Source organism: Kogia breviceps, chromosome 9, assembly GCF_026419965.1.
Source record: "Kogia breviceps isolate mKogBre1 chromosome 9, mKogBre1 haplotype 1, whole genome shotgun sequence".
NCBI lineage: Eukaryota > Metazoa > Chordata > Mammalia > Artiodactyla > Physeteridae > Kogia > Kogia breviceps.
The window spans coordinates 97,426,961-97,443,576 of NC_081318.1; the positions used below are offsets into that span (position 1 = coordinate 97,426,961).

General features: G+C 48.1%; 2 protein-coding genes across 6 annotated transcripts in view; one reads left to right on the plus strand and one right to left on the minus strand.

Annotated features, from left to right (window-relative positions):
• Positions 1 to 2,132, plus strand: part of HBP1 (HMG-box transcription factor 1) — a 31,270-nt gene extending 29,138 nt beyond the window's left edge. For all 4 annotated transcript variants that reach the window (XM_059074533.2, XM_067042836.1, XM_067042838.1 and 1 more), the window contains one exon: positions 1,025 to 2,132. In XM_059074533.2, coding sequence (XP_058930516.2) covers positions 1,025 to 1,042 — 18 coding nt within the window. In that variant the 3' untranslated portion in view covers positions 1,043 to 2,132. The remainder of the gene's footprint in view (positions 1 to 1,024) is intronic.
• Positions 2,133 to 2,407: 275 nt separating this feature from the next.
• Positions 2,408 to 16,616, minus strand: part of COG5 (component of oligomeric golgi complex 5) — a 270,936-nt gene continuing 256,727 nt past the window's right edge. Inside the window, exons 20-22 of one of the 2 annotated variants that reach the window (XM_059074512.2) lie at positions 11,331 to 11,457; positions 10,801 to 10,880; positions 2,408 to 3,363 (exon numbers count right to left, since the gene is read on the minus strand). In XM_059074512.2, coding sequence (XP_058930495.2) covers positions 3,249 to 3,363; positions 10,801 to 10,880; positions 11,331 to 11,457 — 322 coding nt within the window. In that variant the 3' untranslated portion in view covers positions 2,408 to 3,248. The remainder of the gene's footprint in view (positions 3,364 to 10,800; positions 10,881 to 11,330; positions 11,458 to 16,616) is intronic. The other variant, XM_067042835.1, reaches the window with a different exon arrangement.

The window sequence follows — 16,616 nt, forward strand, 5'->3', positions numbered from 1 at the left end:
TATTGGAGCAGTTGTTAGAAGCTTTAAAAGGGCCGTTGATGCTGTTTCTCAGCCTTCTTATCTTTCAGAACCTAAATAATGTGTGCACACCATCATATAAGGCAAGCTGCCTTTCGTCATTAGTGCCATTTACTCTCTTAGCTCAGAAAGTAGGAGTGTTTGCTAGAGATGCTGAAGTAGAATCTGAAATGAGTATTTCTGGTTGGGTTGAAATACGGGGGTTATTAACTCATTACTATCACAGGAGAAGAATTTTCTGATCTGGGGTGGTATGTCTCAACAGCCTTTCTTTTCTTAATTGGTGATGGGCTGTGGAGGTGGGGGTAAATAACCAGCCTTCATGGGGACTTCTGACATTTGCACAGAATTTCTAGGTTAAAAATCTCAGCAAGGAGAAGAAATAGAAAGGCCCAGGAAGGCTAGTAAACAAGTTTGCACCATAATAATGCTGTATTGGATAGACCCGATTCTTAAAACTTTTCCATTACGAGACTACCATCTTTTAAGTGTTTTCGATTAATTACAAGAAAACATCACATGATTGATAGAACAGAATGAGCTCAATTTGAAATATCATTTAAAGACAAAGGGACAGCATCAGTACTTCGCAGCAGGAGGGCTGGCCAAGGATGTTCTAATTCATTCTCTGTATTTGTCTATTTCTGTATAGTAACATGTGGTTCTCATCTGCGTAAGAATTTCTTATAAAGAAGCAGTCAGCAGTCAGATTCCAGTATGAGGGTGACTGAACTAGATTTTTGAAGTTCTTTAGGATTTCATGTGGTAGGACTTTGCCTGGATCCCCTTTCATGTCTGCTCATCCTAGTCCATCTCTCTTGTAGCAGCATTTTCATAGATTTTCTGGATGCTTGGACCATCAGGTATTATCAGACTTCAAAGAGAAAGCGGTCTTTTTTTAACAGTATTGTTATTAACATTATATTATCCATCTTAGCTTTCATTTGTAGAATTACTATGTATTGATTTGTAAACATTCACTGAGTTATTTATTTTATCTCCACAGGGCTCACAACAACATTAAACCAGGATGCTTATGTTCTTAAGTCTGTATTTGCATAAACATTGACTGTTGACGGAAAGACTTAAGAAGATCAAGGTCTCACCATTTGTCCTGAATCCGTGTGACCGTAAGATACTGATAGCATTGAGTCTTGAAATGATTTAATAATATGAGTGAGGATTTGCTTTCTCCATTAGAGCATTAAGTAAGCTAAAACTATCAACATTGTAAACCAAATTGCCTTATTTTCTTCCAAACTTCATATATGTCTATCAGGTAATATAGGCTTGAAAATTGATATCCTGTGGTGCTAAAGTACAGTAGAAAGAGAGGAGAAGTGTATACATGTTTTATTTTAAATTGTACAAAGGGGGAATTTAAAAATATGTAACTGCTGTTTATACATTGGCTCCTTACTGCTTATTAATCTGTATTGTATACATAATGGAGTGAAGCAGAAGCCGGGAGTTGGCCTTTCCTTGAGCAGCCACCACATGGCTCAGCGTCTGTGCCAAACACGGGGGCTCCTAGTCTGGCCAGTGCCAAGAGGTTGCCGGAACAGGGGGCAGGTGGATGGTGTCAGTGTCACAGCCTGAGAGCCACCTGCCGCGGCTCCCGGAGCATGCCGAGTGGACGCGCCAGGTGGCAGCACCCACCCCGCCCCCCCCTTTGCTCGATGGAGACAGCCCAGGCCAAGGTAAAGTTAGTGAATAGCATTGGGGTATAGTCACTGTAATGGTGCTGTTAACGGTTGACACCATTGTATTTTTAACTTTGTGTCCTGTATCTCCTCAGCCACATATCTTAATATCGTATTTGTCATCGTATCTCTATGGTGGGGGCGGACTTTGCACTTAGGCAGTGCAACACGTGCACTTTACTTTCCTCCAACTGTCTACAGTGAGAGCAAACACAATGGCAATACAGCTGCTTATGCTCTGAGCTACAATCATGGCTTTTCATGTTACTTACCCAGTGGTGTTTCTGGTTAGGAATCACAGCTGTAAAATTGAATTTCAGTTCATTACACTTCACTTCTTCATGATGTTGCCCCTAAATTTTGCACACTATATTCTTGTATATTATTTCAAATAAAATGAAAAAAATTGTTTATCTGACTTGCACTGATTGATCCTGACTGAACTTCACGAATGAGTCATCAGAATAATAGGTTCAGGAGATGGAAAATATTTTAGAAGTGGCTTATGGGATTTTAAACATTAAAGTAAAATGTTAATGACAGGACAAGGGCAACAGAAAAGGACCTAGATTACCTACTAGTTATAAGAAACCTTGTAGAATAAAAGTTATTTTTAACTTGGCATCTGTTACAAAGTTGAACAGCCCCGAAAGTCTGTTTTTAATAAAATGACACGAGAGTGTAAAGACAGCCTTGCTCTATTTTTATTAAAGATACAGTAAGACACAGTTAAACAACATTTAGCCCTACATCTTAGCTTTGGGATATGCACGTTGGAAACACTTCAGGATATATATATTTTTGATACTAATGCCTGGCTCCTACCCCCATACGTGTTAATAAGGGGTACAGATTGGGCATCAGGGTGATTTTTTTTTTTTTGCGGTACACGGGCCTCTCACTGCTGTGGCCTCTCCCGTTGCGGAGCACAGGCTCCGGACGCGCAGGCTCAGCGGCCATGGCTCACAGGCCAAGCCCATGTGGGATCTTCCCGGACCGGGGCACGAACCCGTGTCCCCTGCATCGGAAGGCGGATTCTCAACCACTGCGCCACCAGGGAAGCCCATCAGGGTTTTTTAAAGCTTCTACCAGTGAGTGTAATATGCAGCCAAATAATGGAAACCACTGGGCTTCCTACTTATCCAGTGAGGAAGGATACCGGTTGGGGAGAAGCAGTGTACTTACTATAAGCTGGTCGAATCCTTTAAGAAGCAGCGGGGACTCGGTGATGGGAAAGAAGTTTTAGATAGCCTCACAGAAAAGCCTGAGAGGAGAGACAAGAGTTTGGTATCTTTCTGGAAAAAATCAGGTCCACAGAGTTGGAAGGTGGTGGTGATGAATCATTATGCTACATAAGGTAGAAGGGCTTCAGAGGTAAACAGGAAAGATCATCAGGAAATACAAAAAATTCAATTACATTCTTAAAATAGTAGATGGTAGCTGTCCTTTAGAGTATGTGTGTGTTAGTTTAATTGCCAACCTTGGATGGGTTAGCACAAAATGGACATTAAGAAATACTTCACATTATTACTGAAGAGCAGACATAGCTTTTTGAAGCAGTTGAACCATTATGGGATAAACTGGTGCAAATTCTTTGCCTTCTCTGCTTTTAACTGATTGAACATAAGCTTCCAGGGCACCCCTGAAAACCAAAAGAAAAGAAGGATCAGAAGATTATACAAATGAAATAAAAGAGCTCGGAGGATGCCAACACCTAAAAGCAGCCCATTTCTGCACCTGCTCTGCCCAGTCGACCAGCCCTCAGACACTTGTTGGTGGCGTTCGTGTGGTTGAGGCGCAGGGCTGTGCACGGCTTTCAGCCTGCGTTGCACTTAGTGGTCTCATCACCCGATCGGAGGCTCTCTGGCGGCTAAGATTCCCAGTTTCCCTTTCTTGCTCTTCCCTACTGAAGAGACTTCTGCGGAGCCAAGCGCAGCCTGTGTCGACGCACAGAGCTCGCAAGGGGGCGCCCTGCACTGTGCAGCGCGCACGGCACTGCCGGAGGCGGGGCCCTCGCTCAGCACACACTAACACCGGCGGGGCTTTGTATTCCTGTTACCACAAGTAGGATAAATTGTTCTTAGGCTCCAACTGTTGGCCTATTAGGCGACGAGAAGGCAGTCTGAATTTAGCCAAGGGTATGATTATGATGTTCTCATGAATTAGATCGGGGGCTCAGCAAACCAGCCCACAAGTCCAGTCCAGCCCTGTGCTTATTCGTTTATGCATATTTTTCATTATTGGTCTACTTAAGTTCCAAGTAAAACAGTTTTTTGTCATAGCCATGAAGTTTCACACTTGAGAGTAGATCATTTCCATAAAGATGTAAGTTAATACCATAACTTAGCTCACGTACTGTCTCAAGTCCCATCTAATACGTAATTCTTCACTTTTATTTGCTCCCGAACACAAAATATGCATCCTCTGTCAGGCTTGGCCGTTATTTTCATTTCACTGCAGGGGATATACTTGCCAGGCGCGTGTCCAGCTCTGCTCACACCACAGCGCCCTGCAACCCCGCTAGCCACTGTCATGGTTTCATACACAACTGAATCTCCAGTCTCTTACTTCCAGCCCTGACCTCCCTCCCGATCTGTGTGCTGGACGTCTTTATCTGATTCCTTCCAGGTCTCCCTCAAACTCACCTGTCAGAAACCTAGGGCTGTCCAAACCCATGGAACGTACAACACCGAGAGGGAGCCCCAGTGTAAGCTATGGACGCTGGGTGACCGTGATGTCCGTGTGGGTTCCCCAGCTGTAACAAATGGGCCACTGTGGAGGAGGGGGTGTCGATATTGGGGGCGGCTGTGCAATGGGGGCAGGGGACATAGGGAAAAATCTGTGCCTTCTCAAATCTGCTGTGAACCTAAACCTGGTCTAAAAAATATCAAAAAAAGGAAAAAACAAACCTAGGGTAAAAAAAACCCAGGCGAAGGGTAGTGTTCTGCCCCTTCCCCTATTTCAGCAAAGGACAGACACCATCATCTCCCCAAGGTCTGTATCTAAAATTCTCTTTCAGTCCTACACCAGACCAGTTCTCAAGTCCTTTTAACTTACCCCACATGTTACCACATCCGGTCCCTCCTCTCCCCTTAGCTTCAGTCTGCACCCCGCCATCTCGTGCCCTAATTGCTGCTGTAGCTCGTAGGTAGTGGTCACCCTGGTGCCACACTACAGCCAGAGACTGCCGCCTGAGATCCATGCCCTCTCGCCATCGGGGCAGTGTCTCCACTCACAACCCCACCAAACACCAGCTTCATCAACAACCTCCCCCAGTGCTGTGTAACCGCTGGGTTCCAGACCGTTTGCTGTGCCCTAAAAAGACCCTCAAACCTTTAGTTTCTGCTGTTCGCGTTACCGACACAGGCAGAGCAGCTCCATCCAGCTCACTGGTGGTTCTCAGCCCAACCCTGAGAGACCTGGGTGCTTGTGCAAATACCACTCTGAAAGATGTCTCTGCCTAACAAGGTCGGGCTCCAAAAAGGGCCCGTTTCCCTTCGACCACACTGGCTTGTCTCATCGTTAGCGAGACATAGCTTCCTCGTTAACCGTCCTTATCCCTCCCCGCTTTCTTCCTTGTAGAGCTTTAACACAGGACCAGCCCAAATGCCTTGTTTTTGATAAAGCCTTTCCTAACTCGAGGCAGCACAAAGCTGAAACCACCGTGGACTCACATAAAGTGGAAAGGTCTGGGACTTCTGCACCAATAGTGTGGCTTAGCCGGACCCCAGCATTTGGGGACAGATCCCTGAAGGCTGGCTTCAAGTGAAGTAATACTTTACTACTCACGCTAAAGTAATCAAACTAGAAACCAGCTCTGCGGGGGCCTGGCAGGCTCTTAGTTAAGAAGCACCGCTGGTACATCAGGCTCTGCCCGCCCACCCCCACCCCGACCTAGCTGTGTGATCTGGGCTACATTTTGAGCCTATCTGCTCATCTGCAAAGTGGGAAGAATACCTACATGATTTAGTTATGAGAGTTAAAGGACCGTACTGTGAAGAACCCGGCCTCTCTTCCAAGTACATCTATGAACCTATGAAGCACTCAAATACGGTTTTCCCTGCCGCGCTTCTGATGGGCTCAGATCCTCCACGTGAGGAGCACGTTGTTTTTACACTTCCACCGTGCATGACTCATTGCCGTGTGAGGATCTGTGTGTGGGTTAGTTTCCCTCTTAATATGTAACAACTTTGAGGCTTGGGGCTGTTTTCCGCATTTACGTAGCCCCAGGACCTAAGTGCTTGCCAAATGCAGGGTGAATGAATTTAAAAAGTGAATGCGATACAGGAAGACAGAACTGTAATGAAAAAGACAAAAGCAATGAAGAAAGTAAATAAAAGAGAAGCGTAAGTGCAGGGATCCTCAAGAGTGCAGGCCAGCACAATGGAATTTCATGCCTACAGAACAACATCCTCTGAGATGCCTTACTCGTGTCAGGGCCGAGCCTTAGATGAAGCTGTTTCTCTGTGAGAAAACTTGTTTCTTTTGGTAATGCTATTCAAGTTGCTATGGCATCCTGGGCAAACGCCCTACTCCCAACATGTAGTCCCTCCAGATTCACACAAGGTAGAGAAAACCCCAAGGGCTCCAACTATCTTTGAGACAATGGTGTATATGTATCAGTCTAAGAAATTAATGCACTGAAATTCACAGAAACTGTAATTGTTCTGCAATGAATGGGTTAGAGTCATTTTTATCTAATCAATGGACAAAAATCCACTTAGCGGTTTCATCTGCTTTCAAAAGGATATTATATAAAACTAGACAAGATGTGGAAGAAAGTTCAGAAATGAGTTTGGTTAGTGTTTTTGATTTTCATCAAAAACACCATCAGAACTACAGAGAAAAAAGATTAAAGCTGCCCTCCCACGTAAAATCAGAGCAAGATTTTCAAGCAATTATTACATTACTTCATTTGCTTGAGCAAAACATCAGCTTTCTTGGAAGTTGGGCCAAGCATTATGTAAGAGTCTGAACTCTGATTTGTATCCAAAATAGGAAGATTATTAAAGTTACCCTTATTAAAAAAAGAAATTAGTATAGGAATTGTGCAAACACTTAGTAGAGGGAGGGTTTGTGGTAACATGGCAACACTGCCCAATGTGGTATAAACTAACCCAGTGGAGGATTTTACGGAACACACAAAATTGATTTTTGTCAGGCAGGACCTATCAGTGTGCTTAGTACAGAGATACCTAAATGACTTCAAAAACTACCATGTGCCTTCGCAGGCCTTCCCCTGACTCCATCCTTCCCTGGGTCTCACCTGAGGCACCCGGTTCCCAGAACTGGAAGGGATCTCGCGCCATAGGAACACCAGCTCCTATGAGACCAAACTTCACCCTCCAACAACAGGGATCCCGTGGTTCTGCAGAAGTGGAGGAGCTGAGGGAATGGTTCCCAGCCTGTGGGCCCTGGACGCCCAGAGGAGGGCAAGGGGTCCAAGTATGCACGGGGCACTGAGAACTGTCTGACGATTGTACAGATGAAAAGTACCAATAAGCAAATAAAGTCTGTAGTTTTGACACCATAAAGGTGTTCCCCTACTGAGACTCAGCACAAACAAAGAAGAGGCCACAGTCGGAGGAGTTCCTGTCCCACTGCCAATATCGAGTCGGTGCGTATGCTGCCAATCCTACGTCTTCTGCAGAACTTGAGAAATCTTTCCTTCACAACCTCAGTCTTCATTTTGCCGAGAACGTATTCAATACCTGCAGACCCCCAGGAGCTCCCCAGGCTGCCGCCCCACCCCCGAGGGCGCACATGCCTGCCTGGCGGGGGCCGGGAGGTACCATCTCCCCCACTTACCCCACTCGGCCCCAGGAGTCACTGATCACTTTTAAAATTAATTTGACTAGGATCCATTCAAGCTCTAGAGAAATGTCTGGTGTCAAAAGGAAGCAGAAAGGAAGGCAGAAGAGAGGTCATTACTTGCCATTTGTTCCACAGCAGTAGCTGCTATACCCTCGATGTGCCCTACTTCTGACAACGTAACACCCTGCGCCGGGAGGAGATGAGTCTACAAGGTTTGCCCCCAACGCTAAAACAAATTTACTGACATTTAAAGGGCAATACTCACCCTGGGTTTATCTACAGGGCAAGAAATTCACGCAGTGGTGCTTCAGTATGCAGGGATGAAATCAGTTTTGCAGTAACAAGTAAGAAAGGGCGTTCTCTAGGACAAAGCTTCCGGCTTTGCCGACAGCCTGGGCTGGAGCAGGAGTGCTCTGGAGCCCCCAGAGAAGGGCTTCACTCCCTGCTCAGGACCGAAGGCTCTGGTGTCAGCCGTGTGTGGCGTGGTGGGCAGGCCTTATTCAAAAAGCTCGACAGCATTTCTGAGCATGGTTTTCGGCTGCTAAATACAGGCTCGGCAACAGCACTGCTGACGAAATCACTCGGGAGACATTTTTAAAAAGAAGCAAAAGGAAGCAGATTTGTGATGTGTCCACAGCAGCACAACTGTTGTAGATGAGCTCAGTCCGACTCGTTAGAGGACGAAGGGGCACCCTGTTCCATCAACTGAGCCCTGCGTGCTCCTGTACTAGCCAGTGGGCTGCAGCTGAGCGAGTCGAGGGGCCTCGGGGAGGGCACCGCAAAGCCCCACCCCAGCCCCGGCAGAGTCCCCCGTCCACACCTGGGGCCTCTTCTGAGGCAGTTTAACCAGACGCCGCACTGACGGTGACACCTTACCGCGCGTCCCGCCCGGCTCCTGGCTCCTCGCTCAGATGCTCAGAGCTGAGAGGACAAGCAGCCAGCACGGAAGAAGAGCAGGGGCGCGGGCCACCCTCCTCTTTATCCACTCGCAGGGCCGGGCGCTCCCCTGGGCGCCGGTCGCCACACTTGAGGACTCGGCGCCGCTCCCGGATCTGGCGGGCTGAGGCTTCCTCCACGACCCCCAGCCCGAGGAAGGAAGCCCGAGGAAGGGCTTCCTTCCTCGGCGGCAGGAGGCGTGGAGGGAGGTGGTCTCGCACTTGGCGACTGTGCTGTGAAGCCCCGGCTGTGCTGCGGAGCCGCGGGCCGCTTTAAGAAATCCCGATGCTGGCTCCCAGCCCCGGAGATTTCCGAGGCCGTCAGGGCGTGGCCTTGACACCTGGACTTTTCAAAGCTCCTAAATGACTCCTGGGTGCAAACACAGCCGAGAACCACTTCAGCACACGAGCCCAGGCTGCCTCTGGAGAACCCAACTCATCCCCTGCTCTTGGGCTCAAGTGAAGGCTGGTTTGGTGCCCTGGTCCCCAGGCTAAGAGCATTAGGGTCCCCTGGAAGAGCTGAGGATGGCTTCCAAAGTGATTTAAGAGGTACAACTGCCTGGCTTTGGAGAATGAGGGAGACAGCAGAGTTGAATGATGGCTTAAAGGTTTTCTAGCTTGGCTGGATATAGGTGACAGTACACCCCAACCAAGACGGGGAGTCTATATCGACAGAGGAATGGATAAAGAAGATGTGGTACATATATACAATGGAACATTAGTCAGCCATTAAAAAGAACGAAATAATGCAATTTACAGCAACATGGATGGACCCAGAGATTGTCACACTGAGTGAAGTAAATCAGACAGAGAAAGAAATATCATATGATATCCCCTATATGCGGGATCTAAAAAAATGATACAAATGAACTTATTTACAAAACAGAAGCAGAATCACAGACTTAGAGGATGAACTTATGGTCATAGGGCTGGCAGGGGAAGGATGGGGGGAGGGATAGTCAGGGTTTGGGATCGACACGTACACAGTGCTATATTCAAAACAGGTAACCAACAAGGACCTACTGTAGAGCACAGGGAACTCTGCTCAATGTTATACGGCAGCCCGGATGGGAGGGGAGCCTGGGGGAGAATGGGTACTTGCATATGTACGGCTGAGTCCCTACGCTGTGCACCTGAAGCTCTCACAACGTTGTTAGGCTCTACTCCAATATAAAATAAAAAGTTTACAAAAAAAAGAAGTCTAAGAGAATGAGCACGTTTGAAGGAAAGTTGATTTACTTTCAGCATTTTGGGGTTGAGATTTCTGTGGGACTTTGAGTGATGACATGTGGCAGCAAGTTTGCTGGCCTGAGGCCCTGGGCAACCAAGATGAACCACAGACCCGGAGCCACAGGACAGAAGAGGTCACTAGAGTCATGGGTCTGGGTGAGCTCACCTGGGAACCAAAGTACAGATCGAATGTGAAGGGAAAAGAGCCAGGAACACACTGTGGGAAATGATGGCCTTTAAGGAGTGGACAGAAGAAGACAGTTCAGCAAACGAGACTGAGGGAAAATACGGCCACAGTGGAGAGAACAGAAACATGACTGAGGTGCCACGGAAGATCCAGGAAGGCAGGGCCTGTCTTGGTTTGCTTCATGTCCTCAGGGCCTGGCACATGGTGAGTATCAATAAAAATAAGTGCAATCGGTCAGGTGATGAGCAGTTTCAAGAAGGAGGTGGTGGTCACTTCTAGCTAAAGCTCCAGAGTGATAAAGTGAGAACGGAAACATGTGCATTTGGTGGCGAAGAGGTCTCTGGAGATTTTGGTGAGGGGAATTTCAAAGGAGAGTGCTGATGGAAGAGAGATGCTTAGTAGGTCGGATGTGACAGTGCAAGCATCCCACCCTGGGCATGGCGGGGGTGTACGAGGGGTGGTGGGTGTGTCTGCACGTGTGCGCACACGTGCACAAATACACCTGAGAGGCACTAGGCTGCTGGGTGTCGTTTTCTACTAATAACAGTATCACGTTTACTCCCATCTGCGTTCCACGACTTCAGTAACTGCCCCACGTGGCAACTAAGCGGAAAACGGAGCCAAGGCAAGGAGTCGCTTCATAGTTGAGGTTGGTTTTCAAAAGAGAAGTGCATGGTTCTTAGGGTTCATCAGTGCATGGTTCATCAGGCCCGGGACAGCACAAGAGGGGATGTGAAGGACACGGAGAGCAAAACCTGACGTGCCCCCCAGCAACGCGCCCCGGCGGCACTCCAGCAGGTGAGGCGCCTGCCCCGGGGAGCACAACGTAGACACGCCCACCCGGGCCCCCTCCTTCCTCCTCCCCTGCATCCCCCACGCCCTGGGCGGGTGCCCCTGCAGCGCAGGGCTCTACCTGATGAGGAGGAGCCTGTCCTTTTCAGAGGGATGGTCATCCAGCCACTGGGAGAAGCGCGCGTGGGACCACTCGGCCCTCTGCGGGGGGGAAACACAATCAGAGGAGAGGGGGATCCCATCCTGCGACAGCGCGCGCGCGGGGCCAGAGAGGATCGCAGGGATGCCCGGGGGCAAATGGCGCCGGACACCTGCCCAAAGGCGGGTGGCACAGCGCTCGGCGCACCTTCCTGACTCCCAAAGAGCCTTTTGGGTTTGCCAATTTTAGGTGGGTCAGAAGAGTCAATGGGGCCTCCGTCAAAAAAGCTTTATGAACATAATAAATTACTTGTGTCACTATTATTTAAAGGGCTAATTCTAGCTGCAGCAGGCAACTCTTACACTGCTGGGAAAGTGGGGGCTGTGCAGTGGGAGCCTTCCTTCCTTCCTAGGCATCTGCTGCCACGGCAGGAATCTGCAACCGCGTTAGGCAGGAGAAGGCCGGGCACTTTGGAGCGGGGGGCGGGGGTGGCACATTCTTCACTTCCTTACCTGGAAGGGGGATCTCAGCTCAGGGGGTGCTCTTGCGAACAAAAACTGAATAATGATGCTGAACGGAATAATGTCTCCCAGTACAGGGCTACTGGCCACGTGTTCACTTGTCTGGAAGAGCAGTGGTCTAAAAGAGGGAAGGAAACACAGAAGTTATTTAATGCTATTCGATATGGAAAGAGGTGACTCGGTAGAAGATCCATAACAGCATATTAGTAGAATATAACTGCGCAGTAGCGTAATAGCATAGTACGCGGTAGAAGAATGAATAACAGCAGTCTTCCTAGACTGGCTAATTCCTAACCATTTCTTAAGCCCCTGTTTAGCCCGGAGACACACACACACCCCACACACTCTGGCAGGTGGACCTGCCCCTCAGCTCCTTCCTTGACCCTCAGCTCACTGCCTTTGCGTCTGACTTTACTTCAAGGTGACTCAGCAAAATCCCTTCTTAGAGCTCATCTGATGAACAGGCTAAACTCAAAGCACTTAGCTGAAGCTGTCAAGTAGTTATAACTAATAGGTTTGGTCAAAATTTTCAGTTTTGATTTTATATAAAATCCTTCCTTGGGCTACAATCGAATGTGGGTAAATTCAACCATTTTCTATACAGCTTTTCAAAGGGCAATTACGTCCTTGCATATATGAAGTGATTACCTCACTGACCATCCCTCTCTTCTGACAGTGTGTGTCTGGGTGTCACCATCCACGAAAGGCCTCCCTCATTTTACTGTGCTTCACAGATTTGTTGTTTTTTTACCAAACTGAAGGTCTGTGGCAACCCTGTGTTGTTAGATGATCGTTAGCATTTTTTAGCAATATTTTTAATGAAGATAGGTACAATATTTTTAGACACAATGCTACTACATACTTAATAAACTATAGTATAAACATAACTTTTATATGCACTGGGAAACCAAACAATTTGTGTGACTGGCGTTACTGTGACAGTTGCTTTATGGCAGTGGTCTGGAACCGAACTCGTAATATGTCCCGGGTACACCTGCATTTTACAGGAGCCTGCAGTAAAATCTATCCCGTTACCCAACCACCTACCCCCTTGTCAAAGGCTGGCAAAAATAATTTGAAACTTTTATTGACTCTTCCTTGGCTTTGGGCTCTGATGGATAAGAGTTAATTAAAGGCCAAGCTGTAGAGGCTGAATCTCAAGAGGAAAGATGGCAGCAACGTCTCCTGACTGAGCAGCAATTCTGAAGTATGTAAAATAGCTCTGTACCTGGGCTCTTGCTTCACCCCACGTAATTTACTCCAATCTATAGCTGAAGGCCTGGATGAACCAGAGACACGAGCTTCTTCACCACTCAAGAGTCAGCAGTGCTCTCAAAAGATAGTTGGTTCTGGTTGGATCCAGAATATATTTGAAAAAATGTCTTTATCTTAACTATTCTACAAAATTTATCCCTGGTAGGGGTTTTTCTAATTTCAACTGTTTTGTAAAACAACATTATTCTCTAAGTTATTGTCTTTAACTACTGTGGAAATTTTTTAGTTCATCTGTGTTGCCTGTCACCAGACTTCCACAAAGCTCTGAACCAGGCCCTCCGTGGGAGCAGGACTGGGGTCTTCCCACAGCTGTGGGCGGTGCACTTGCCTTGAACACTGTCAAGGGCAGTCATCTCACAGAGCTCCACGCTGCCGAGCCTTAGGCAATGAGTCCAGCACCTACTCGGGTATGAAAACATTGCTGAGGGAATTCTGGTTTTCCTGGAGGCATCCCTGTTTAAGTCCTTCTCAGTGTGTCGAAGACCCTGTCTCCATCTAGGCGAAGCTCCTAGTTTTAACAGCAGTAGCAATGGCTACCACACAGAACACTTATTTAAAGCTTTAGAAACGGGAACTCATTTATTCCTCCAAACAACCCTATGAGGTAGGCACTGTTACCTCCCCATTTTACAGATAGGTAAACTGAGAGGAAGAGAAATCAAGTAAAAGCTAGGAAAGGGCAGAACACGGACTCAAACCTGTGCAGCCTGGCTCTTCATTTTGCCAGGCAGCCTCTTTTAGGGTATCAACTGTAGCAACTACTCATTGTGCTTTTAGAACAGATAGATTTATTCTCAGAGAGAAACAAAGACCCCTGGAGAAAGTACAACTTCAAACTGTTAACAACTCCTATATGGTAACCTGAGCAAAGTAATGTTTCCAGGACACCGTCTGAAGGCCATGCAGTTAATATCTCTTTAGGTATCCCCAAATTCTCTCCATGGGTCAAGGACCTCCAGTCACCCACATAATTGAACCATATCATCACAGTCTCTCTTGGAATTATTTTCACTCGGAATGACCTGAAGTTCTTGGGCGGGGATGAGTGCCACCGTCTCAGAGGCCTCTGGAAGCTGACTGTGGGTGGGAGGGGAGGAAACTGCGCCCCAGCTCCACTACCCGTAGCCTGGAGAACCCTTGTCCCGGCAGGGGAAGCTGAAACATCTCACAGCCCAAGGTCACCGGGTGCTGAGCAGCTGACATTCCCAGACTCAAAGCCAGCCTGGGGCCAAGCGCGTGTTTGAGCTGTAACAGGGCAAAGAGCCAGTGGGGAGGCGGTTCCTCCACTGGGTCACGGGCTCATCCTGCGGGTCTGGCGCTCCTGAGAGGCCACCCTGAGGATGTGGGCAGACAGCGGAGCTTGTGCCTTCACTTCTCTCCCGGCTGCCCCTGGTCGGGTGAGAGTCCTCCCCTGCCCCAGTAAAGCCCAGTCTTTGCCTACAGCATGTGACACGGTAGGATTCAAGCTGAACCCTAGCTCATGACATGAGGAGGCCCGGGGGGTGAGAGGCCAGTCCTGTATGACAGTCCTCTACTTACTGAAGGGCAGCCACGTGGAATCCTTTCTGCCTCTATGACAAAAAGATGACCAAGAATTCTGGTCCCCACGCTCTCACAGCACTCCCTATATGAAGTCCCACGAACAAATGCTTTAGAATTAAGTACGAAGAAGCACTGAACTTCTTCCTCCCGCAGGTGAGAATTACATAGCTGATTCTGTTCCTCTTTTACCTCTGGCTTCAGGAAGTTTAAAGTCAAATTTGAAACTTATCTACCACAATTAAATTAGTTTTATGGTTTGAATATTTGTGTTTTTCTTTGTTTTCCTTCTATATTCTTGATGCAAACTGCAAACAATCCAAGGGCAGGAAGGGAAGAAAGATGGGAAAGGGAGACGGAGAGGGAGGAACGATCGGTTATGTGCCACGGCCGGCAGCCCAGTGGAGCCACACACGAGGCTGCTGACTGCAACACCTGCAAAGGGCACGCCTGATAGAAACCAGCTCACTTTGAAACAGCATCTTCTGGTCCATCACCTGTCCCTTTGCAGCTCTGAGTCACAGCTGTTATTTTTCTGCCAAGACCAAATCTTCCACTCTAGCCACTAACAGCACTGCCAGAAAGCCATGGAAAGCACAGCTGGATTTGATTCTGTATTATGCATCACTGACATAATTACCTGTAAACACTGAATGCAGACATTCTGTTTCTGGTGCTTGTTTTAAGAAGCTGAAAGAACACAGAATGAGAACCTCCCTTCTCCCTGATTCCAGGTAGAATCTGAAACACCGGCAAGTTCAAAAAAAAATCACCATCTGAGGTGATAAAAGGAACAAAAGGAAATTAATTAAGGTGTTATAAAACGCAGATACCCCAAATGCCACAAAATCACTCTTAGAGAAAAATAAGTAGCAGTGTTTTCAAGGTTAAACTTTACAGGCAGCTGGGGTTTTTAAAAAAATTTATTTAATTAATTTATTTACTTTTGGCTGTGATGGGTCTTTGTTGCTATGCCCGGGCTTTCTCTAGTTGCGGCGAGCAGGGGCTACTCTTCGTTGCAGTTTGCAGGCTTCTCATTGCCGTGGCTACTCTTATTGCGGAGCACAGACTCAGCGCAGCTTCAGTAGTTGTGGCTCGCGGGCTCTAAGCGCACGTCCAGTAGTTGTGGTGCACGGGCTTAGTTGCTCCGTGGCATGTGGGATCTTCCCGGACCAGGGCTCGAACCCGGGCCCCTGCATTAGCAGGCGGATTCTTAACCACTGCGCCACCAGGAAAGTCCCCAGCTGGTAGTCTTAATTAATCAAGTATTAGGTCCCATTAGAAAAAAACTATACTTCTAGTAGAAGATCTCCACATTTAAGTGATCCAGAGCTGTGTAGCTGTCAGTCTTCTGTTTAGGCCAATTATGGAGTGGAACAAGACTCGAGTCCTGCTGTCCCGCGTCCACAGCCAGCATCCGGGGTTCCTGGGCTGCCTGCCACCACCCGCACTGCAAAGCTCCTTTTGGTGAGGGCAGCCCAGACCACTGAGAATGTGCACTGAGACATGGAATCAGCAGAGAAACGAGCGGGGCAGGAGGGGAGGACACGGGACTCCTCCCTGCACGGGACATAGTGAGGGCTTCGGAGAGATGGGAAGAGGCCCAGATACAGTGGCAGGAGGGACTGAGTGTGTCCCAGGAGAGAACGGAGCAGGAGGCTGCTGACTGCGGGGTGAGTCAGGGCTCAGAGCAGAGAGGTGAGAGGCCCCCCAGGTTCCTGTCTTGGAGTCTAAGGCTGTCAGTCCCAGGGGACCAGGACAGAAAGGAGGCAGAGGTTCCAGGCAGACGTTCTCTGAGAATAAAAGCACACATTTGGTTCAAGGTTCCTGCAGCATCTCCTGGAAGGCTGTCTGCAGAGGAAGATGGGAGATGCGGCATTTCAGAGCAGGAGGTCACCGCCAGAGTGGGGAGTTTAGATTCTCTTTAACACTCTCTGACTTCTCCTGGATGAATCATATAAGCGTGCACATATTGCTCTAGGACCCTCTGGAGTGCAAACAAGCGCGGACTGCTGGGATAAGACGCGGGGCTCGGTGGTTGCGAACACAGGCAGTCCTGGGTCTGAAACGCAGCCCTGCAGCCCACACACAGTTCTCACATGTGCGGCCCCGAAAGCTTACACCCCTCAGCCTTGACTGCTGCCTGGGGGTCGTCCCTAACTCTCACCTATTGTGGTGAGGGCGGAAGGAGAAAGTACCAGGACAACGCTCAGCACAGGCTTAGCATATAATAATCAAATAATGACTGTTAGAATAACAACGACAATAAATGAACTATCCAGCCCTCCACATTTACCCGGGTGCTCCAGAGTACTGGCAGACAGCAAAGCGAACCAAGCCCCAGATGTGGCTGCCTTCTGTCCTCAACGCTGACGTCAGAAACTTGGAATTAAGAATCCAGAAACCTTGGGGAAATCGTGATTGCAGAGGATGGACTGAGCGGAAAGAAGCTGGAAGTGCTCA